This window comes from Pogona vitticeps, chromosome 1, assembly GCF_051106095.1.
Source record: "Pogona vitticeps strain Pit_001003342236 chromosome 1, PviZW2.1, whole genome shotgun sequence".
Lineage (NCBI taxonomy): Eukaryota > Metazoa > Chordata > Lepidosauria > Squamata > Agamidae > Pogona > Pogona vitticeps.
The window spans coordinates 281619012-281643853 of NC_135783.1; the positions used below are offsets into that span (position 1 = coordinate 281619012).

Consider the following 24842-nt stretch of genomic DNA (forward strand, 5'->3'; position numbering starts at 1 on the left):
AGGGCGGGGGAAGGCTCCCACACCCTCCTCCCCAGCTCACCCCTGCTTCTTCAGCCGGCTGGCCGGCCGGCGATCGGCCAGGAGGGGAAAAGAAGCCTCCTTTCCCCTCCTGCCGAGCGCGCAGGGGCGTCTGTGCCAGCGATCGGCCAGGAGGGGAAAGGAAGCCTCCTTTCCCCTCCTGCCGAGCGCGCAGGGGCGTCTGTGCCAGCGATCGGCCAGGAGGGGAAAGGAAGCCTCCTTTCCCCTCCTGCCGAGCGCGCAGGGGCTTCTCTGGCCGGCGATCAGCCAGGAGGGGAAAGGAAGGGTCCTTTCCCCTCCTGCCGAACGCCCTTCTGGCCGGCGATCACGATCGGCCAGGAGGGGAAAAAAAGCCTCCTTTCCCCTCCTGCTGAGCGCGCAGGAGCGTCTGTGCCAGCGATCGGCCAGGAGGGGAAAGGAAGCCTCCTTTCCCCTCCTGCTGAGCGCGCAGGAGCGTCTGTGCCAGCGATCGGCCAGGAGGGGAAAGGAAGCCTCCTTTCCCCTCCTGCCGAGCGCGCAGGGGCGTCTGTGCCAGCGATCGGCCAGGAGGGGAAAGGAAGCCTCCTTTCCCCTCCTGCCGAGCACGCAGGGGCGTCTGTGCCAGCGATTGGCCAGGATTGCCGAGCGCGCAGGGGCTTCTCTGGCCGGCGATCAGCCAGGAGGGGAAAGGAAGGGTCCTTTCCCCTCCTGCCGAGCGCGCAGGGGCGTCTGTGCCAGCGATCGGCCAGGAGGGGAAAGGACCCTTCCTTTCCCCTCCTGCCGAGCGCGCAGGGGCTTCTCTGGCCGGCGATCGGCCAGGAGGGGAAAAGAAGCCTCTTTTCCCCTCCTGCCGAGCGCGCAGGGGCTTCTCTGGCCGGCGATCGGCCAGGAGGGGAAAAGAAGCCTCCTTTCCCCTCCTGCCGAGCGCGCAGGGGCGTCTGTGCCAGCGATCGGCCAGGAGGGGAAAGGACCCTTCCTTTCCCCTCCTGCCGAGCGCGCAGGGGCTTCTCTGGCCGGCGATCGGCCAGGAGGGGAAAAGAAGCCTCTTTTCCCCTCCTGCCGAGCGCGCAGGGGCTTCTCTGGCCGGCGATCGGCCAGGAGGGGAAAAGAAGCCTCCTTTCCCCTCCTGCCGAGCGCGCAGGGGCGTCTGTGCCAGCGATCGGCCAGGAGGGGAAAGGAAGCCTCCTTTCCCCTCCTGCCGAGCGCGCAGGAGCTTCTCTGGCCGGCGATCAGCCAGGAGGGGAAAGGAAGGGTCCTTTCCCCTCCTGCCGACCGCGCAGGGGCATCTGTGCCAGCGATCGGCCAGGAGGGGAAAGGAAGCCTCCTTTCCCCTCCTGCCGAGCGCGCAGGGGCTTCTCTGGCCGTGACCACATGGACCAGAGCATGCCAGGCCCTCCTATCTTCTTCTGCCTCCCTGAGTTGGGTCAAATTCATGTTGGTTGCTTCAATGACACTGTCCAACCATCTCATCCTCTGTTGTCCCCTTCTCCTCTTGCCTTCATACTTTCCTAACATCAAGGTATTTTCCAAGGAGTCTTTTCTTCTCATGAGATGGCCAAAATACTGAAGCCTCAGCTTCAGGATCTGTCCTTCCAGTGAGCACTCGGGGTTGATTTCCTTTAGAATGGATAGGTTTGTTCTCCTTGCAGTGCAGGGGACTCTCAACAGGCTTCTCCAGTACCACAGTTCAAAAGCATCAATTCTTCGGCGGTCAGTTTTCTTTATGGTCCAGTTTTCACTTCTATACATCACTACAGGAAAAACCATAGCTTTGACTATGCGGACCTTTGTCGGCAAGGTGATGTCTCTGCTTTTTAAGATGCTATTGAGCTTTGTCATCACTTTCCTCCCAAGAAGCAGCCGTCTTTTAATTTCATGGCTGTTGTCACCATCTGCAGTGATCTGGTTAGGTTATCTTAATTTGGAGTTGGAGGCTTTAAAAAAAATAGTGCTTCACACCCAGATGAATAGGTGACTTCAGAAGTTGGTGCTGGGAGACTGTTTCTATACAACCTTTAACTCCACTTTGGTGCCCCCTCTCAGTTCCCTAATGTGCTGGAAGTACTTAGTTGGAAAGATGGAATGAGCTGTCATCAGTATATGGATGGTCAAGTACAGTTCTTTTAATCAGTAGTAATTGAAGCAGTGATTGTCCTGATTCATTGATTGGATTTGAATAGTTTCATTAATGTGATATAGCCATTAAACTGATACTCCATGCAGATGAAATGCTGTTAGTAGGTGTTTCCATCCGAGTGTTTAGTGATAGCCTGCTGTAAATGGGATTGCACTCTCTTGTAGTAGACAACAGAACCAGTTCTCAATTGAAGTGCTAGTGTCTTCAGTAGAACAAGGTGCTTCTTAGTAGCTTCAGTTAATACACCAGCTAGCAGTCAACATAGAGAAAGCTTAAGTGCAGTACTGTACGTATAAATATTGAACTTCTTGTCTAGATTGTTGGAGTGTATTCTGTGTGGGGCTGTCGGAGGATAACATAGAAGCTTCAGGTAGCATAGAATGCAGCAGTGAGGCTCTTCTGAGTCTGGTCATTTTGAATATGTCACCCCAGTACTGTGTCCATTGCATCAGTCAGTTTACTGCATCAGTCAGTTTCCAGGCCTCAGTGAAAGTGTTGGTACCGATTTCTAAATACCTAAACGTAAATACCAATTTCCATGAATTTTTGTACAAAGATATCTTTTAAGGATCTTCTCATGGTATTTTCATCCACAAAGGCGTAAAGTATGGCTACCAAAGAAATTCTAAAGAATAGGACTGTAAGTGTGGAATGCTTTTTCAAGAGACAGTTGGCTAACTTTGTAAGTAAAATGTAGTCACTGGACAAGACCGAAGTTTCTTTAGTTACAGGCATTCAGCCCTTAATTTTTTATTTTGGCATTTACTCTTAAGTTGTTGGCTCATAATGTTCTAATATTTTAATAGTTTGGTACTGTGTTGGTTGATTTATCTGTTTTGGTTGTAAGAATCCATTTTATTTGTCAGTTTCTATTTTTATTTTATTTTATTTATTTATTTTTGGACTTATATACTGCCCCATAGCGCTACAAGCACTCTCCGGGCGGTTTACAATTTCATTATACAGGCTACACATTGCCCCCCCAGCTTAAGTAACAAATTTTCTTCAATGCCCTTGGTGCTTAAGAATCGTATAGACATCTTAAATAAGTGTCAGTGCAATGCTATTTTGTATACAGATGGTTCTGGATGGAATTCTTAGCATCTTTATAATATTAATTGCAGTTCATAAAATAGGAATATTGACTTTGTGGAGAAATAACTTAACAATTGAGGTGGAAGATACTACATTAGAAATATAGAAAAACTTTGGAGTTCTTTGCAGTTTAGGCTAGATACACAAATTTGATCTGTGAATAATGTAAATACATGTTGTATAATACTATTTTTTCTGGTTAGGAAGTAAGGGCTTGATCCAAAGTATAGTGAGGGGGTAAAAAGATGAGTAGTGCTATTCAGTGAATTCGTGCAGGCGATAAGGAAATACAGTGGTGCCTTGCATAGTGTCGATAATCGGTGCAGCAAAAATCGCTGCAAAGCGATTTCGTCGCTATGCGATATTAAAAAGCCCATAGGAATGCATTGAAACCCCTTCAATGCGTTCCTATGGGCTTCAGACTCACCTTTAAGCGAAAATCCTCCATATGGCGGCCATTTTCGCTGCCCGGTAAACGAGGAATCCATCCCAGAAAACAGTGGGCGGCCATATTTTTTTACCCTGCGGCCATTTTGGAACAGCTGTTAAAAAATCATCGCTTTGTGATGATCGGTAAGCGAAACGGTACCGATCATCGCAAAGTGATTTTTCCCCATTTAAAATATCGCAAAGTGATCGCAAAAAGTTCGTTGGTATGCGATTTCATCGTTAAATGGGGCGCCCGTTAAGCGAGGCACCACTGTACTAATCACAGTGCAAAGCTGCAGTGTATCAGATTCTGTTACAGTGTAAGAAACAATAAATAATGGAAACATTGTAGTTTGCCTGTAGAAAGAAGGTGAGCTGAATGAATGTGTTCTATGAACTTTTTCTATGTGCCCTGTTTCTATTTTTCCTCAAGAAAACTTATTCTTTGGAAAAAGAATTGTCTTCTCTACTGCCGGTTTTTCATTTATTTACCATGCTCCTCTGGATTTGGGATCACTTTGCACAGTAGTTTTCTGCTTAGTTGGAAAATAGCAGTTGGTAAATGGAGAAGACTTTCTGTTTGTAGACAGGCAGTTTTGGATCTAGCCTATTGTTTTCTAGATGTGAGTAGAATCACTTGGCTCTAGTAGAGCATAATTGTAGTATTGTATTTTGAGATTTCCAGAGCAGAGGTAAAAGTTGTTAGAAATAAAATAACTAAAAATGAAAAGTAATTTCTAAACAATAGGAATTGATTATTGTATTCTAAATGAAAGAGAACTAAGCAATAGACTTCTAACCCTTTTTAATGTTTAAAACAGGATGAATTTAAATATTAGTGTTTCTGTATGAGGGCAGCCAAAGTGTACTTGTTGGCAGCACTCCATATGATACCAATACGTGTGAAAAAAACTTGCTGCAGTTAGGATAGCCCAAAGATGCTACATAAAGCTGTTGAGCTTTATGTAACAGCTTTGGGCTACTGCTATTCTTTTACTGTAGCAACACATTGCATATTAAAACACAGGTTATAGTTGTTGTTTTTCTGAAGATAACTATGAACAAAATCCTGCTAATGCAGATGTAACTTTCCCTTATGCAAATAGTTGACGTGTTACAGCTGGCAACAAAGTATTGTATTGTACCCTGGCAGAAGTGTTCCATAGATTTTCCACCTTGGTACTATGGTAGCTACAGGCATAATATCAAGTTACAGGATTTTGCCCAGTATAAGTCCTGTGCTATTTTATCCATGTATAATTTGGGCTGATGTCTCCATTTAAACAGTGAAACTGGCTTTATATACAAAATATATTCATAGTCTGTCCTGTTAAAATATTTTTTATATATTTATTGTGAAAGATTTTGTTTTTCCCAGAGCAAACTTGATGATTATCAGGATCGAATGAATAAAGGGGAACGCCTTAACCAAGATCAGTTGGTACGTACTTTTTCTGGCATACATTATTATACCTTCATCTATTAAGAAATTATTTATTTTAGGCCTTGTTTTCTCATTCTGTCTAGTTGGTGCAGTATTATGAATTTTGGAAAGCTTGTTAACCTTGTTTCTTCATTAGTTTCAGTTGAGTTTCATTATAGGCATATACAGTCCCGTTCCCCCCCCCCCCCCCGCTATTGTCACAAAAAAAGAGGAGCCATTATTTTCTGCAAATTACTGGGAGGAGAACTTTCCAATATGTATTAATGTGACCAGTAGGCAAGAATCTTAAGGTCCGTCTTGACTGTTGTCACATAGTATATAAAGACTGGAAAAGTTTGTTCAGTCTCTGAACGTTGCATTGCTGTTAAATCTGGTTGTGACCTGATCCTGTAGTGAAATAGGGTGTCCTCATATTAAGTGAAAAGAATGCTTTTATTAATGGATTTTAATTGTTATCCATTAACACAATCTCCTGTTTTTGTGGGATTTGAGAGTTTTGTATGAAAAACACAGATGATTCTAAATGTCAGAAAGTAAAATTGTCAAATAACTGAACATTAAAATAAAAAAGCAGATATTCAGTAGATGCAATTTTTAGGGATTAAAATTGAGAAGAGTCTCTGACTTCAATGCTTTTGCGCTATTAAAGAGATACAATTATTTTTCTTCTTTCTTGTAGGATGCAGTTTCCAAGTACCAAGAAGTCAGTAATAACCTTGAATTTGCTAAGGAACTGCAGAGAAGTTTTATGGCTTTGAGCCAGGATGTAAGTAGAAGGCACATGATTCAATGTACATTAACCATAGAAGAAATCTCATTTTAGTCAGATAGTAAAGATGGTTCTGATCTGTAGTTCTTTTGATAAGAGTTAGAAATATTTTAAAGAAATATTTAGACAAACTTCACAGTATACATCTGCAGAGGGAATCGACTGATTTGTGTTTCTTGGCAAATACTGAAAACAGAAAGAAGGGAAAAGGAAAATATTGCAGAACATGTAGTACATGAATCCTTGTCTTTCCAAGCTGTGTTTAAACTGTTACTCAAGATCAGTGTACATCTTTTTAACTGCTTCTCTAGTATCTGGTAGCTCAAACTGATAATTTATAGTTGATTAAATGCTTTAGGTTTTAGTTTGTAGTCAAATCCTTCAAATTGTAAATGTTGGGGATAGTCTGGAACACTCTACAAGTACATCTTCCAGTATGTTAGAATCACCTGTAACAATGTCATTCCTGCACAAATTATTTTAATTTTTGGACCTTGTCTAGATGTGAGATGATTCCTCTCAGTGTGTGTATGAACATAGTATCCCCCCTACTCTTATGCTTCTGAAATTAGCACAGAATGAGTGTGCATGCCTGCCTGCAAATAAACACACGCCAATTTTCCTTACATTGGGCATGTCAGAGCCCTGTGTGAAGTTTGACAGATTTTGCCATTTTAAGAAGTAGTAGAGAAAATAGAGCACAGGTGAGTTAGCGCAGTGTTGGTTTTTTTTCTCTCTTCCCTCCCCCTGCAGTGAATGAATTAGAATGCTCACATAGTTAACTCCCTAAAAAGTAGTTTGTTTGTTCACTGCAGGGCCTCACCCAATGGGTTTCATGAAATTGCATACCGACGAAAGTTGGTTCAGCCACTGAACACAGTTTAGATTTTTCATGTGGCCCCCTATAGAAATTAATTGCCCACCCCTGCTCTATGAGGATCACAGTTTCTTAAAAAAATTAATGTTGTTTTGCTAAAATATGGAGGACGGGGACCTAGAGTCAAAGCCACTGACCTACTGCTTTAGAGTTCGAGTTCAGAAATTAAACTTTTGGAAACGCCACTTATCTGGGATTGTTGCTGTTGTTTTGTTACATATTATGCAAACACAATCTTCTAGGTTCTCTTTGTTTGAACTAAGATGTATTTGCCTACACAACATGTAATTTCAGTTCTTTCACCATGTTTTCACACAAGATTTAAAATGTAACTATTGTGTGCTATAGCTATGAAAACTAGAGAGATTTGGTCTTCCATTTTTATTTTCACATTTCATATGACAGTAATGAGAGTAATGTAGTCACTTTTCATAGAAATAATTCTCCAGAACAGACTTCTAGAACATCTGTAGAACAGCCACTTAATATTTGTATGTTAATAATACAAGGTGTTTTTCAGATTAGGATTATTCTCTAGGAGTTTTTACATGAATTTAGTACTCAATGAAAAAGGTATCTTCCTTATTCTCCCATCATACAACTTCATTCACTGTTCTGGAAAGTGCCACAAACCTTCAGGAGCAGTTTTTCAGGGATAGAAGAGAAGACACTCTTGATCCTAAGATCAGGAAATATATAGGAAGAATGTTTTTTCCCCCCTCTTCTCCAGATACCTGTGCCCCAAGTGTCTGGGGATTTAAATAGAGCACTGGAGAAATAACCCAAAATCAGGCTTAGGGGAGCATGTAGAACAGAGGTCGTCAAACCCCGGTCCGCGGCCCAGTGCCAGTTCATGGCCTGAGCTGGTCTGGGCCGCAAAGACAGACCTCCCGCCCCCCGCACACACTCCCTTCCCCACAGCGGCTTTGCAGAAGTGCGCGCATGCCAGTGACGGCATGAGTGCTCCCCCGTCCCTTCATGCATGTGCCTGAGTGCATGTGAAGGGGCGGGTGGGCGGGCTTGCGCATGCGCGAAGGGGTGGTTGAGGGAGGGCGAGTGCTCCCCCACCGCTTCGCACATGTGCACGAGCGGGCATGCAGGTGCCCCTGCATATGCGCGAAGGGATGGGGGAGCGCTCCCGCTGGTGGGCAGGCAGGCACTCCCCCACTGGTTCGTGTATCCGCCCAAGAGTGAGTGCGCACCTGTGGGGGTGCGCCTTCTACGGACTGGCTGAGCCTTCCTCGGAGGCTCACCCAGTCTGCAGTCGCAAAAAGGTTGGGGACCACTGATGTAGAAAATTCAGTATTCTCTTCTACCTTATCCTAGTTTATCCAGAGGCCTAATCTTCGTGAATGATTTTTCAGGTCTGGTGGTAGCTGCAGTACGGAAGGTCTATCAAACCTGTTTTCTAAGATAATGCTGAGTCAAGTTCATATATACAGTAGAGGTCACTGTGAAGCAATTTAATTGTAAAAGAAAATGCACTTCATAGATTAAGATGACAGAAATAAATTTGGAAAGTACAGTAAAGATGAAAAGTAGGAGATTCTTGAATGTTGAGAATGCTGTCACACCAAAGAAAATGACACAAAACAACTGAAGAAAGAAGAGGAGTAGAATAGCCAGCAGAGAAGAATGAGTGCTTTAACACCTAGTCTATGATGAGCTGTGCCTGGAAAAGAAGAAATCTGATTATAAATGCTATAGCTTTGAGATGATGGCTTTAAAAATTTGCTTCTGTCTCTGTTACAGTGATTGGAACATTTAATACACTCATAACTGAAAAGAACGCTTAGAACTGGTCACATTTATATGTTAATAAATGTCTTTTTATTTTACTAGATTCAGAAAACAATAAAGAAGACAGCTCGACGGGAACAGCTAATGAGAGAAGAAGCTGAGCAAAAACGTTTAAAAACTGTACTTGAATTGCAGTTTATTTTGGACAAGCTTGGTGATGATGAAGTGCGCAATGACCTAAAACAAGGAACAAATGGAGTGCCTGTACTAACGGAGGCAGAACTGTCAACATTAGATGATTTTTATAAACTAGTTGAACCTGAACGGGATATGAATGTGAGGTATAGTGATAGATCAGATTACCGCTATTATTTTGATAAATTTATAAAGCAGTCCAGTTAGTTACTTTGAAACATAACATTTTTGAGTTATGTTATGCTTACATTAATATTTTTGTTGAAGGTTGAGTGAACAGTACGAACAGGCGTCCATTCATTTGTGGGACTTATTGGAAGGAAAGGAGAAACCTGTATGTGGAACAACCTGTAAGTATGCTTGTTTTTCGTGACAGTAGAGCTAAACCTAGAGCTAAACCTGCATATCAGGTTCTTAGGCTATTCAAAACTCTTATATACCATTGCCAGTGTGACTTGTGATTGCTGTATAACTCACAAAATGCTAATTTATAACATTCTATTTTCTATACTCATGTATCTATTCAGCATTTATTTAATACAAATTTCTGCTTATTCATTAACATTGTGTTGGTTGATGTGCTTAGTATTTATTTATGTATTGAGTTTGTACCCCGCTCATTTAGTCAACTGACTATTCTGGGCAGCTGATAACATATAAAATCAACCATTTAAAATATAAAACAAATAATACATCAATAGATAAGGACTCAAGATGAAAGAACAAAATAAATCAATAGGTGGCTGGAGGGAAGGCTTGCCGAAATAGCCAGGTTTTCAGTTGGCCTTTGAAAATGCCCAGCGCATTTTCAATGCGCTGGGCATTGCCTAGCATTGTTTTCTAGAAAATGGGTTAGTAAAAGAGCCCTTTAAACAATGTTTCATTTTATACAGAAAAGAAATACAGTGGTGCCTCGCATAGCGATTGCTTCTAATAACGATGAAATAGCTTTGCGATGAAGATTTTGTGATCGCTTTTGCGATCGCTTTCCGATGTTCTCTATGGAGGAATTTCGCTTTGCGATGATCGGTTCCCCCGCTTGGGGAACCGATCATGGCAAAGCAATGCTTTTAAAACAGCTGATCGGCGCCGCAAACAAGGCTTTTTAAACAGCTGATAGGTGCTGCACTACCCCCCAGAGCTCCTGCATAAATAGGGGACAGCGGGAGGGGGGAGCAGGGGCGTTCCAGATTGGCGCCTTGGGAGGAGGGAGGGAAGGAGGGGCGAAGGGCCTGGCCCCGATCCCCGCACGCACCCCTGGGGTGCCGAGCCAGCTCCAGGTCTTGTTTTTGCTGACTGTGTAGAGCTTCTCCATCTTTGGCTGCAGAGAATATAATCAATCTGATTTTGGTATTGCCCATCTGGTGATGTCCATGTGTAGAGTCTCCTCTTGTGTTGTTGGTAAAGAGTGTTTGTGATGACCTGCTTGTTCTCTTGACAGAACTCTTATTAGCCTTTGCCCTGCTTCATTTTGAACTCCAAGGCCAAACTTCCCTGTTGTTCCTTTTATCTCTTGACTCCCTACTTTAGCATTCCAATCCCCTATAATGAGAAAAACATCTTTCTTTGGTGTCAGTTCTAGAATGTCTTGTAAGTCTTCATAGAATTGGTCAATTTCAGCCTCTTCAGCATCAGAGGTTGGTGCATAAACTTGGATTACTGTGATGGTGAAAGGTCTGCCTTGGATTCGTATTGAAATCATTCTGTCATTTTTAAAATTGTATCCCAGTACAGCTTTTCTCACTCTTTCATTGACTATGAGGGCTACTCCATTTCTTCTACAGGATTCTTGCCCACAATAGTAGATATGATAATCATCTGAACTGAATTCGCCCATTCCCGTCCATTTTAGTTCACTAATGCCCATCTCCTGTTTGACCACATCCAGCTTACCAAGGTTCATAGATCTTACATTCCAAGTTCCTATGCAGTATTTTTCTTTGCAGCATCTTTTCCACACTCTGGAGAGAATATAGCATAAACCAGATATTCATTAGACTCCCCCCCCCCAAAAAAAAAGATAATCTGTCAAGACAACTGGTTCTTTTAGCAGGTCTGATTTCTTTCTTTTCTTCTAACTTCACAGGCAACATTGAAGGTGAATTAAAGCTCCTTAGATTAAAGCCTGCATTTACTTAGCCTGTGAGTCTTCCCATTTATCAGAACCAGATAGATTACATCCCATTTTACCAGGGTAGCTGGCATCTTAGCATCTTTTTCCTCATATGTTCGTCTTCAGAAAATATGTGAGGCATGATCCCACCCTTCCACTTTCATTGGGCATTACATGCTGGACGGGTTCCTTAACAGAAGAGACCATTGTAGAAAAGGGACCCCACTATTTGGAGAAAGGGTACTCCACTAGGTAGCTGAACAGTATCTCTAATCTCTGATTGGCATGTCACACATTGGGAAATCCTCTTTATAGATGGCTCTTTCCCACAGGCTGAATAGAACATTTGCTTCTTTACAATGAATGTATGGTTTACAGAGAAAGAGATAATTAGTCCCACCTGACCAGTTGCTGACTCTGGACTGAATGGTTTGCTATTGGTGTTCCCCAGCTTCCAGACATTCTCTGTTGTACTTTTCGTGTTATTTTCTGAGCTTACATACTGTGCTGTATTATATAAAAACTTGAGAAGCTATAAGTTCAAGCTGTGTTACAAATGTGTTATATCATGTGGTTGGTGCCTTTCCTGTGTATGACTCTTTGCTTTTTGTCTTGCATTATGTTTATGGTTCCTTTCCTCTTTTTCAAACAGTATCTAAAATTATATACAGTTTTTTATGATAGCATAATGTAATTGATGTAAATCCCTGGCAAATTGCTGCAAATGAGAAGTAAGAATAGATACTGGCTCTTGCCTGTGCTAACTTACTCATTTGGGACATTTGGTGCTGAGATTTACATCAATTTTGTTATGCTAGTGGGCATAAGTAATAAGGTTTTGGCTTCAAAGAAGTCTTCTGAGATTTACAGACATTTAGTGCTAGGCCAATTTGAATCTTCTCTGTGTTCCTGATGTTAGTTATCTTGTTAATGCTTGAGCTTAATTTCTCAATTTCCCACATGATCCAGCTTCTGGGGTTTTTTGGATAAGACGGTTACCTGTGTATTGCTTTATTGCATGTTTGAGATGAATTGCTATGGTATCAGTCTAGGGCTAGCTTCAGGCTTCAGTAGGTTCTAGACAAATTGCCTTCTGTGTTGCATCCTCCATTATTTATTTGAATGTAATTAGAAATACTGTTTCTAATTACAGTATTTATAGTAATACTGTTATACCGTCCATATACAAATATGTGGTATGCTTATGTAATACTATTCACAGTTTGAGAATACTGTACCGTTTTCAAAAAAGGGGAACCAAAATTATTAAAGGACTGGAGGAGTTTGCCTGTGAGAGATGTTTGCAACATTTGGGGCTCTTTAGATTGCTAAAAAAGGCTAGTAAGAGGAAACATAGAGGTGTATACCTTCAGTCATAGCAAGCAGAAACTATTAGAATCTAATATGATCTCTAGAGCTGAATGATGAATTGAACTGTTGAATTACCGGTAATTGCCACAAAATGGGTTATGTGCTGTATCCAAGACCTATGAGCTTGCTTTTATGTTTGTGTGTGTATGTACAGGGAATTATGAATGGAGGGTGCAGTGATGTGCTTGTGGGCTTACTAGAATGAAGGTCTGAATAATACTTTGGTGTGATGCAGCTGGAGTTTTCTTATAGTCATATGTCATATATCTGTGGGTATGATGAGATTAATCCGCAGTTTGGATTTACAAACAAATATTACTTATTTTTTGGCACAATTGTAAATTGTACATATATTGTTAATATGGGTTTATTTTAGGAATTTAAGTGTATCCTGTTTCCCTGAAAATAAGACATAATCTGAAAATAAGTCCTAATTTTTCAGGATGTTCGTAATGTAAGCCCAACCCCCAAAATAAACCCGAGTTAAGTGAAACCCCATCCTACACCATTGTGAAGCAACCAGAAGATGATGATGTGACTATATTTGAATAAATGTAGATTGTTGTATATGAAAAAAAATAAACTATCACCTGAAAATAATCCCTAATGTGTTCTTTGAAGCAAAAATTAATGTAAGACCCTGTCTTATTTTTGGGGAAACACGGTAGAGTAATAGAAAAGTTGCAAACATTAAGAAAAAGTGAGGGAGAATCAAAAACATTTCATAGGTAAAATAGTTTTTTGTTTCTTACTGTTTACAGACAAAGCCCTAAGAGAGCTCATTGAACGCATTCTTCAAACAAATTACTTTGATAGCACTCACAACCATCAGAATGGATTGTGTGAAGAAGAGGAGGCAGCACCAACACCAGCAGTCGAAGATCCTGTTGTAGAAGCTGGTAACTGAAAATATATTCTCAGCTCAGTTGTGCGCATGTTAATTGTGAAGTACAGTCATGGTCAAAAATATTGGCACCCTTGCAATTCTGTCAGAAAATGCAACCCTTCTCTCAGAAGAGTGTTGCACTTGCAAATGTTTTGGTACTCACATGTTCATTTCTTTGCTTTGCATTGGAACAACATAAAAACACAGAGAAGAAAAGTCAAATCTGATACAATCCCACACAGCAACCCAAAAATACACTGACCAAAATTATTGGTACCCTGTCTAAATTGTAAGAAATAATTGCTTTTCAAGCATGTGACGGTCCTTTAATTTGTATTTAGACACACCGTCACAAGTAAGAGGTGTGGGCAGTATAATACTCACACTTGCAACCAGTTAAGATGGAGAAAAGTTGACTCAGCCTTTGTGTTGTGTGTGACACTGAGCATGGAGAAAAGAATGAAGTGTAAAGAGTTGACTGGATTGGGGAGAAAAAATTGTGTAAAAACATTGACAATTTCAAGGCTACAAGTCCATCTCCAGAGATCTTAATGTTCCTGTGTCCACTGCAATATCATCAAGTACTTTACAGCCCATGGCATTGTAGCTAACCTTCCTGGATATGGACGGAAGAGCAAAATTACTGAAAAATTACAACAAAGGGATGTCTGAATAGATACAGAACCCAGATTAACTTCCAAACAGATTCAAACTGATCTGCAGACACAGGGTACAACAGTGTCAGCTGGCACTATCCATCACCATCTGAATCAAGGGAGACCCAGGAGGACACCACTGCTGACACAAAGGCATAAAAAAAAGCAAGTCTGGAGTAAGCCAAAATTTATGTGACAAAACCACAATCGTTCTGGGAGAACGTACTGTGGACAGATGAGACAAAAGTAGAGCTTTTTGGTAAAGGACATCATGGCACTGTTTACAGAAAAAGAAATGAGGCATTCAAAGAAAAGAACACAGTCCCTATCGTCAAACATGCTGGAGGTTCAAAGATGTTTTGGGGTTGCTTTGCTGCTTCTGGCACTGGATGCCTTGACTGTGTGAACGGTATCATGAAATCTGATGATTACCCAAGAATTTTGGGGTGCTACATAGTGGCCAGTGTCAGAAAGCTGCATCTCCACCAGTGGTCCGGGATCTTCCAGCAGGACAATGACCCGAAACACAGTTCAAAAAGCACTCAGACATTGTTATTAAAAAAGCACTGGAGAGTTCTGAAATGGCCAGTAATGAGTCCAGATCTGTGGAGAGATCTCAAAACAGCAGTTGGGAAAAGGCATCCTTCAAATCTGAAGGCCCTGGAGCAGTTTCCAAAAGAAGAGTGGTCCAGAATTCCAATAGAGAGGTGAAAGAAACTCATTCCTGGTTACAGGAAGTGATTGATTTCAGTTATTTTTTTCCAAAGGGGTGCTACCAAATATTAAGTTAAGGGTGCCAATAATTTTGGCCAGTGCATTTTAGGGTTGCTGTGTGGGATTGCATCAGATTTGACTGTTGTTCTCTGTGTTTTTATGTTGATCCAATGCAAAGAAATGAACATGTGAGTACCAAAACATTTGCAACTGTGACAATTTTCAGAGAAAAGGGTTGCATTTTCTGACGGAATTGCAAGGGTGTCAATCTTTTTGGCCATGACTGTACATCCAACTTTGTCCAGTATGAGTTACTTCCATGTTAACATGCAGAGGATTGCAACATCAAAAATGTGTTAATCTGGTTTTTCTTAATGTCTAACAGACATTACTACATACTAAATGATTATGTCTGTATTACAGACTTGAAACTTTGCTAAATTGTTAGATTTCTTGGCTTACCTTTAGGCCAACAGACCAAATAAAGTTTGTAGTGGATATATATTTAGGTGACATTGTTATTGTCAGGTTTCATTAATGGATAAATCTTAATGTGCTTGGAATTTTGACTTGGGAATTTGAATGTTACTTTTGAACATTCAAACCAGATACCTGCTAAATAGTTGTTGTAATAGTTCAGAGAACACTTGGACTTTGTGACTGTGAATTTTACATCTGTTACTAAAAATAAAATATTTTTGGAACTGCAGAGAAGTTGTGGACTTATTCCAGGCTCTTTTGCTTGAATGTTTTCATCAGGAATTTAGATATTGAATTGTTTATTTCAGTAGATTTTTAAATACAACTTTACCTAAAGTTACTGTATTTTCCTCATAGAGTCAGAGCCAACGGAAGAATACACTGAACCCGGTGAAGTTGAATCAACAGAGGTACTATTCAGTGGAAAGATTATAGTCGTCTTTTTAAAATGAATGCTGCTGTCTTACAGTTTTACTCTCTCACTTTTATTTTAGTATGTTAACAGACAGTTCATGGGAGAGACTCAGTTCAGCAGTAGTGAGAAGGAACAGGTAGATGAGTGGACAGTTGAAACTGTTGAGGTAAGGTGTTCTGTATGTTTAGGTAAAGTTGCAATCTCATTTCATTCCCTTATAACTCATACAACTGCAATCTAAATAGAATGCTCTTTTAGCAGGCTTGAGCTGAATCTCATAAGTCCTAATGAAGAAAATGATTTTTTAAAATAATATTCTACTTTATGAGCATGTAGAGAGAAATAAGCAAATATTTTGTAATATACATGTAAAGGTCTAAGATTGCAAAATTAGGCTGTTTGAAAAAAATCAGCTTTTCAGTGATAGTTAGACATTGTTTCTTGCAGTTGATAACATAATATTATACAATGTTCTTTGAAATTCTACATGTAAACCAAAAAGTAAACCAGCATGGCAGGATGAAAATATTATTAATCCAAGGCCAGCTTTTGTGACTGGAAGATGTTTCTGGTCACACAGGTCACTTGTCCAATTTCTGCTAGTTGTCATTGCATCTATACTTCATTGTCCATATTTGACACTATTCTGGAGTGTCTTTTTATATGTTAGGTGCAGCACTTAGTTGAATGTACTTATGCTTGTACATCTTTGCATGGCATTAATCATAAAATACTTATTGGAAGCCTTTTGGTCTTTATATGGAAGTAAGGTAGATAATAAAATAGGAAGTATTTGTAATTCTGCTTCAGCAGCATTATGTTGAAGACTTTCTTGGGGTACTTAAACACAAAAAAACTTCGTCAATCATCTAAAAACCAACTTTAGAATTATAATTTGATCTATTGTCTCTGCCCTTGTAAGACACAATATTTCTGCCAGCTGATTCTCTGGAGTAGGGTTATAGTATTTTATTCATCTAGTTTATCAATTATATTGCTAAAATGCAGAATTCCATGTGGAATTCGCATATACTGTACTTTTAAAAGATGCAAGCATTTGGCATGTGTATTTCAAAGCTACCTATGATTTGTTGGTTATTTTTACAACATAGTTCCATTTCATAAACAAACTTGAGGTTGGGTCCTTAAGATTTTTTAGATGCACAAGGATCCGTTGCTTGGATTGTTTATTACTGAATGCAGTGGTGTTCTTTTCATTGTTTATTTAGTTTGTATATGATTCTGTGCAAGGCGCATTCAAATTTAGGCAAAAGGATTTAGTACAAATGTCACTCTCATTCATTACTTATTGTTAAACTTGAAAAAAGCTACAACATCTTTCCTCTCTTCCCCCTTGTTTCTTTGACAATAATTTTGGATAACCATGTTTGTTGAGTCGTTTTCTATTTTGTAGAGTTGATGGCACTAGTATTCCTTAAATATTTAGGATTATACTGTGTACTTGAACATCTTGAATATATAAAAAGTTGAGGACCACATGAATTTATTTAGATACTGTTTTCCACTTTGTGATTAAGATTTGAGCATATTTGCCTAAAACATAAGTAGTCCTGAGTTCATGAAAAAGGGAATTTATTAGATCCATGTGGATTAGTAAAAGGACTGTATTCAAGTACTGCATTCAGAATAACTGGGAAACTGTTTTCTCCCACTTCTCCCTTATCTTTTCCTCCACTGCTTGCTTCCTGCAGTAAAAGCACACCATTGGATTGTGACCAGCCTTTAATAATGACAACTAACTCTGGGTGTGATTGTTTCTGTTAAAGTCAGTGACAGTTGCATTTATTTAGTACAGTAGTTCACAATTGTGCCCATTACTTGAAGGGGCATTACAGAAATATAGGATGTAATGAGAATGCCAATATGAATAGAAATGGCAAGAAAGTAGTTGTCTGTATGTGCATATTATGCGAAATTGGGTCAAGGAAATGCCAGCTCTGTTACTAGAATTGCTTGAGGTCTGTAACTTACTTGTTTTATATTATTATGTGTGGGGACACCATCCCTCTGGCATTATAATCAAGGAAGAATGTATCTGTATAGACAGTGGAAATGCTGAAAGATCCAAACAGTACTTTAGAGTGAAGTTCTGCTTTCTCTACGTTACATTCCATTTTGATAATTATCACATATTTATTCCAAATATATGTGTTTAGCAGATATCTGAAAAAGTAGCAAGTTGCTAGATTTTGGTATATTCAGCTTTTATTACATTCAGCAGTCTAGATACTTCAAATCCCATGCTTTGCAGATATGAAAAAACTTTTTATAAGAAAGAATGCTCCAAGTTCTAATTGTGTAAAGTTTGCTGTGTAAAGTGTTACAAACTGTAGTGCTTGATCTTGTGGGAAATGTGTATTTTTTTAGAACAGTTGAAGTTAGTTTAGCTGATGAGATCATAATAGTTGGGCCATTAACTGAAAACTGTAATAGAAAGACTTAACTACTGACTATTTCTGCTGTAGGTGGTAAATTCACTCCAGCAACAACCGCAGACTACATCTCCTCCAGTTCCAGATGCCCATACGCTTAATGTAGTGGCTCAGGCTGATCCTCTTGTTAGGAGACAACGAGTACAGGACCTTATGGCACAGATGCAAGGCCCTTACAATTTCATGCAGGTATGCAATTTCTTGTGCAAGTCAATGATTAAATGCCTTTGTAAATAATAGTAAACTAACACGAACAAACAAATAAAATCCACAACAGTCCACTTGATGATGTTGGCAACTTTTTATTTTATTGATCTGAATCAAAGAATTCTGCCCTCACTGACTGCTGAATTATCATAAGGGATTTTCATTCTGTTGAAATATTCTTGATTTTTTTTTCTTAATTATCTAGGACTCCATGCTGGAATTTGAGAACCAGGCACTTGATCCTGCTATTGTTTCAGCGCAGCCGATGAATCCAGCACAAAACTTGGACATACCACAAATGGTTTGCCCTCCAGGTTAGTGATACAGATCTGTGGACAGATTTTCTAACAAGAGTTAGAGTTCTAATCAAGGAGTTATCAGTTAAATAGTTTTATGAAAATAATTGATTTTTCAGGTGGGCTTTTAAGATGTGAGCACTTGTAGATTTTTAGGTGGGCTTTCAGGATAGTCTCTCAACTTTGTAATTGTAGTGCCTGAATCTTGTAAATCTAGTTCAGAGAGCAAATGTTTCCTATTTTATGAAAAATCTGACATAGTAAGAGATTGATCATACAAGTTGTTAGGTTTTTTTTTTTTTTTTTTGGTAGGATGCTATAGGAGGCAGTAGAAATATATTAACTTTTATTAAGGATATGGAAAAGCAGTAATTCAAATACCTAACATTATGGGTAATACTGTATTTCCAGTTCATACTGAATCCAGACTTGCACAACCCACCCAAGTTCCTGTACAGTCTGAAGGCACACAGGTGAGAACCAAATCCTCCAAATGATTGGCTTGCTCTTTTCTGCTACCTCCAGTTAAATACAGTGGGGTCTCTACTTAAGAACGTCCCTACTTAAGAACAATCCAACTTAAGAACAGCTCCATTTGCTAAATTTTGCTTCTACATGAGAACAGAAATCTAAGATAAGAACAGGAAAAAAAAAACCTTTCCTGCTCTTTTTTTAACCTTAGGTCATCTTAGGTTAAAAAAAATTCTCCCCCTAGTGGTAGAGTACGTATTAACCAGCTTTGCATTAGTTCCTATGGGAACTAATGCTTCAATGTACAAATGCACCTCTACATAACAAAAAAACAGCTAGAATGGATTAATTGGTTTTCAGTCCATTCCTATGGGGAAATTTTGCTTCAACTTAAGAACGTTTCAACTTAAGAACACCATTCCAAAACGGATTAAGTTCTTAAGTAGAGGTTCCACTGTATGTTAGTTGTATGAAAATCAGTTCCAGTTTATAGTGACTTTTCTATTAGTAAGGCAGGTTGAAGACTCAAAAGTGTCTGTTGGGGACCAAAGGGGCCATTTGTGTGTTGGTGGGGGTTGAATGGCTTTTCTTTTTTTCATTTTGCATGTTTTTGCCATTTTTTGGCCTTTTCTGGCCCACAGCCCTAAAGCTCATCAAAGTTGCCTGCTTCGTTTAAATTTAGTTAGTAATATGTATAAGAAAGTATGACTGCAGGCAAGTTTAGTTGGATTTAGTATGTTTTTCTGAGGATTTCTTTTGCTGCTGGTGGAAAAAGGTGGGGCAGCAATTTTTCTCACTATCATTTTCTTTTCCAATTTGGATTAGTGGGAGGTTAATTGGAACACTTCATGTTGGTAGTGGGAACTGCAGAAAGAAGGGTTAATTGTAGAAACGTACAGTGGTGCCCCACATAGCGACGTTAATCCGTTCCATCACTATACGGAAAGGAAACCCCCATAGGAACGCATTAAACTCCGTTTAATGCGTTCCTATGGGGGAAAAACTCACCGGTAAGCGAAGATTCCCCATCCGGCCGCCATTTTTGCCGCCTCGGTAAGCGGGGGCAGGGCGCAAAAACGCTGCGGGCAGCCATTTTCTGCGCCCGGCAGCCATTTTGGAACCGCCGATCAGCTGTTTCCCCAACATCGTGATGCGATGTTTTGCCACCTAAAACATCGCAATGCGATTGCATTAGTGATCGCAAAAACCGCGTCGCTATGTGGATTCGTTGTTAAACGGTGCACTCGTTAAGCGAGGCACCACTGTATTGGCGAAGGCTTTCACGGCCAGGATCTAATGGTTGTTGCGGGGTTTTCGGCCTCTTTGGCCATGTTCTGAACGTTGTTCTTCCTAACGTTTTGCCAGTCTCTGTGGCCGGCATTTTCAGAGGACAGCACTCTGGGTTGTGCAGAGTCCTGTCCTCTGAAGATGCCGGCCACAGAGACTGGCGAAACATTAGGAAGAACAACCTTCAGAACACGGCCAAAGAGCCCGAAAACCCCACAACAACTATGTAGAAACTTTCTTTATCCATTGCTCAACTTGGAAAGTCTGTATTGCATTCCCAGTTCCCTTCTTAAATAGAGTTTCTCCATGTGCAAAAAAGGGCAAGGTTGAATCTAACTCATTGTTTCTAAAATTTCTGGCACAGAAAATTATTTCCTCTAGTTCATTGTGATAGCTGTGGGGTTCACTAAATGTATGTAAAATGGTTTAGAAAATATGTATTGAATCATACTTCCTCTGTTGCCCAGTACCTAGTCTTTCTTCCTCTGGCATCTTCATTTTTAAAAAAATCTATTGTCTAACTTAAAAATTCAGCTTATACGTATTAAGAATAATTTAGCATCTTGCCTGTAGAAAAGGTGCCTCTGCTTTGTGATTATACCAATTTTCTTGTATAATGTTATGTATAGTCATGGCCAAATATATTGGTACCGTTGCAAATGGCTTCTCCCAGAAAATTGTCGCAGTTGCAAATGTTTTGGTACTCACATGTTCATTTCTTTGCATTGGATCAACACAAAAACACAGAGAAGAACAGTCAAATCTGATGCAGTCCCTAAAATGCACTGGCCAAAATTATTGGCACCCTTAACTTAATATTTGGTAGCACCCCTTTGGAAAAAATAACTGAAATCAATCACTTCCTGTAACCAGGAATGAGTTTCTTTCACCTCTCTATTAGAATTTTGGACCACTCTTCTTTTGCTCCAGGGCTTTCAGATTTGAAGGATGCCTTTTCCCAACTGCTGTTTTGAGATCTCTCCACAGGTGTTCTATGGGATTCAGATCTGGACTCATTACTGGCCATTTCAGAACTCTCCAGTGCTTTTTAAATAACCATGTCTGAGTGCTTTTTGAAGTGTGTTTTGGGTCATTGTCCTGCTGGAAGACCCATGATCTCTTGTGGAGACACAACTTTCTGACACTGGCCACTACGTTTTACCCCAAAATTCTTGGGTAATCATTTATGCCTTTGTGTCAGCAGTGGTGTCCTTGAGATTGTCAATGTTTTTCCACAATTTTTCTCCCCAATCCACAGTCAACTCTTTACACTTCATTCCTTTCTCCATGGTCAGTGTCACACACAACACAAAAGCTGAGTCAACTTTTCTCCATCTTAACTGGATTCTTACAATTTAGACAGGGTACCAATAATTTTGATCAGTGCATTTTTGGGTTGCTGTGTGGGATTGTATCAGATTTGACTTTTCTTCCCTGTGTTTTTATGTTGTTCCAACGCAAAGCAAAGAAATGAACATGTGAGTACCAAAACATTTGCAAGTGCAACACTTTTCTGAGAGAAGGGTTGCATTTTCTGACAGAATTGGAAGGGTGCCAATATTTTTGGCCATGACTTTATGTATGAAAAACATATTACGGAATAAATTAAGAATCTGATGATCTGGGAAATAATTTGTGTACTAGGAGAGTAATTTTGCTTTTAGTTGACTTTTTCTTTGTATCACAATTAATGTGTTCATAGTGGTAGCTTGCAACGCTGCATTTTTATTTTTAATGTTTTTAATTTTGTTTTAAAAAATCGAACTCCAGTAGTGCTTTTAAAACATTCTTGAGCTATCTTATAGTTTCTGTGGTACACTTACAGTATTTTCTAACATCTATTGTTATCGGTATTATTAAGCTGGAACAATGTAAAAACCAATTTGCCTTTACTTCTATCTAGTACTTTAAAGGGATCTTTTAGACCCCCGGTAGTACGTTGATACTGTACTCTCAAAATAAATTGTGTATGAAGGCTACAGCTAAATAACACATGAAGATGATGATGGAAAAAGTTTGCATTTATTTTCGGTCAGAATATTAATTTTCAGTAATATTAGTAGAGATGAAAGTGTGCAAGAGGATTTCATGTAAAATCTTGAAGCAGATTGTTGTTGGAAGAGTAGCCAGATAGCCCAGTGATTATCACTGAGTACAATATCCTGGGGTTGTGCATCTCCAAGGAGACATATCTTTTCACCATTATCACTGTGTCGTGAGCTACAGACGCCCCAACTATTCACAGTCACCTCTTTGGCACTTTCACCTGAGAACCTAAGCTATTTCTTCAGTGCCACTAGGTTAGGCATTAGCTCAGAGGACAGCCACCTATCCAAAATTGCCCCTTCTTCTATGCGAACTCATTAGTGCCTTCCTGTCCAGTTGGTATTTACAGTATATTATTCAACTGTAAAGTGAGAAGGGTTTTTTTTTAACGTTAGTTTTTTTTAATTCTCCAAGTTTTGGTTTAGCATTGCCTGAGCTGAAGTAGATGTTATACATTTTGGTTTCTGGTTGTTAAATATCTTTAAAAATAATACTTAAATATAAATGTTGGGGAAAGTTATTCTCAAGATCACACAAAATGCAATTATTAGGGAAATACATATTTCTTATGATTTGCTATCCTATCTCTAAACTTTGTTTCTATAGACTCCACACATCACACAATTTCTTTAGCCTTTTTGCAGTAACTCAAGTAGTGTAGCCTCTCTCTGACTATTCAAAATAGCCCCTTCTCTATGACTGCCACCTCCCATCACATTCTATTTGCATCAACCAGTCAGCATACAACTTTGTATTCAAAATTCTATGACTCATCTGCCAATCATTCCAGCTATCAGTTACTGTATGTATACTATTCATACCTTCACAGTGATATCTTACACAAACCTGTTGCCTCTCTATTGTCAAACATAGTCATAACTGTTTAGAATGGTTAAATCATCACGCAAGGTCTTCTGACTACATTGAGTAATATGGGTTAATTTGTTACATAGTATATGTAATAAATTATTTCAGTTTACAGACACTGTGCCATTTGGACAAACTGTCAAGATTTTTTAAATGTAGAGTCCTTAAGAATCTAGCAACACTTCATCCTGCAGTGGAATCATTGTATATGAAAGAAATTAATGTTCAGGTTCTTCCCAGTGAAATCAACCAAAAACATCCTTTTTTATTTGTATCCTCTATGGGTGGTCATTTCCAATAAAATTTACATGCATTAGACCTGACAGAGTTTAATAACATTATTCCATAGCAGTACAAATATTAGGTACTCATCTTGCATGTTTCTTAAACAGAATAAATCCCTTTCTTCTTAGCCTTGTCTGCCTTTGCAATGAATGCTGTGTAATGTTCTGCTCAGTCATATCTGTATATGATTATATTCAAAAATCTTGGAAGAGTATTTCTATATAATGTAATAGCAAGTACTTCTGTAGCACTATATGTCAATGAAGGTATTGTAGTTCATCAGGTATTTCTGCCAGGCAGAAAACTAAATATTTTCTCTTTTGGTAATTCATTACATTTGGTAGCAGTGGTGTGATTCTGTTAAGTAATATCAAATATATCTGAGTGTCAATCCGTGAGCTTCCTTTAAACTATCCTTAAAAAACTACAGTGGTGCCTCGCATAGCGAGGTTAATCCGTTCCGGATTAACCTTCGCTATGCTGAAGCATCGCTGAACGGGGCAGCGATTTCCATTGGAACGCATTAAACATCGTTTAATGCGTTCCAAATAGGCCAAATACTCACCGTTCAGCGAAGCTTCAGGATGGCCGGCAGCCATTTTCGCGCCCTCGCCTCGCTTAACGAGGGCGCAAAAATGCTGCGCGCGGCCATTTTAGGCCATTTCCCGGCTTCCGGCGGCCATTTTGCCCGCCGAACAGCTGATCGTCGGGGTTCGTTTTGCGAAGATCGGTAAGCGAAACGCTTACCGGTCTTCGCAAAGTGAATTTTTCCCCATTTAAAAAACGTTGAGCGATCGCATTAGCGATCCGAAAAAACGGATCGCTATGCGATTTCATCGTTATACGGTGCGCTCGTTAAGCGAGGCACCACTGTACTATTGGGTATGGATGTTCCTTATTGTCACCCTGTAAAGTTTCTATCAATTTCAAGGTTAGGCTGAAAGTGAATCAGTTTTGAAGTATTGAATATCATGTCACTAAAATAACTTGACCTTGCCTCAGACTTACAGTAATCTCCATTCCATTGGAACCTGGATGAGGACCTTAGGTTGCCAGGAAAGTGTCTTCTCTAATTTGAATTATCCATCCAACCATTTGGAAAATAGAAATGATAAGGCATGCCTGGCAGTTTGCAACAGTTGTAAGCTAAATTTGTCCAGCTTTGTCAAGCCATTATTGCATTGCTGACCATGTCCAGGGAGGGTATGATTTTTGTAAAAAAAGGATTGATTTTTATCTACCCTGTTTGTTACAAAGGCCTTATAAATGTCCCTAACATTGCCCAAATACCTAAAAAAAAGTCTTTAGGTGCTTACAGTCAGACTGTGCTATAAAATAAAATTATGTGTAGGCCTGTAAATGTAATGACATTTAAACATTTTTTGTTGTTGTTCTATTCATCTGGTTTAGCTGGAAGCCAGTGTGAAATTAAATTTTAGGTCAGATTTGTTTGTACGTGCTAAGAGCAGTGAATAGCTGTTAGTGTTTCTAAACACAATTAAAGTATACAGAAGAATGTTGCTAAGCACAAACACCAGTAAAACCATATGAAATTCATGATAAGGATTTACCCAGAGGTTTTGATGGGAGCCTCTGGTAAATTTTAAAACTT

The 24842-nt window shown here is 39.7% G+C and overlaps 1 protein-coding gene across 5 annotated transcripts in view; it reads left to right on the forward strand.

Annotated features, from left to right (window-relative positions):
- Positions 1-24842, forward strand: part of CAPRIN1 (cell cycle associated protein 1) — a 48848-nt gene that overhangs the window by 12431 nt on the left and 11575 nt on the right. For 3 of the 5 annotated variants that reach the window (XM_020782828.3, XM_020782831.3, XM_072985937.2), the window contains exons 3-12: positions 5037-5099; positions 5782-5868; positions 8591-8829; positions 8951-9033; positions 12929-13066; positions 15261-15313; positions 15398-15484; positions 17805-17960; positions 18184-18292; positions 18686-18747. In XM_020782828.3, the coding sequence (XP_020638487.3) occupies positions 5037-5099; positions 5782-5868; positions 8591-8829; positions 8951-9033; positions 12929-13066; positions 15261-15313; positions 15398-15484; positions 17805-17960; positions 18184-18292; positions 18686-18747 (1077 nt within the window). The remainder of the gene's footprint in view (positions 1-5036; positions 5100-5781; positions 5869-8590; positions 8830-8950; positions 9034-12928; positions 13067-15260; positions 15314-15397; positions 15485-17804; positions 17961-18183; positions 18293-18685; positions 18748-24842) is intronic. The other 2 variants (XM_020782829.3, XM_078383346.1) reach the window with 1 other exon arrangement.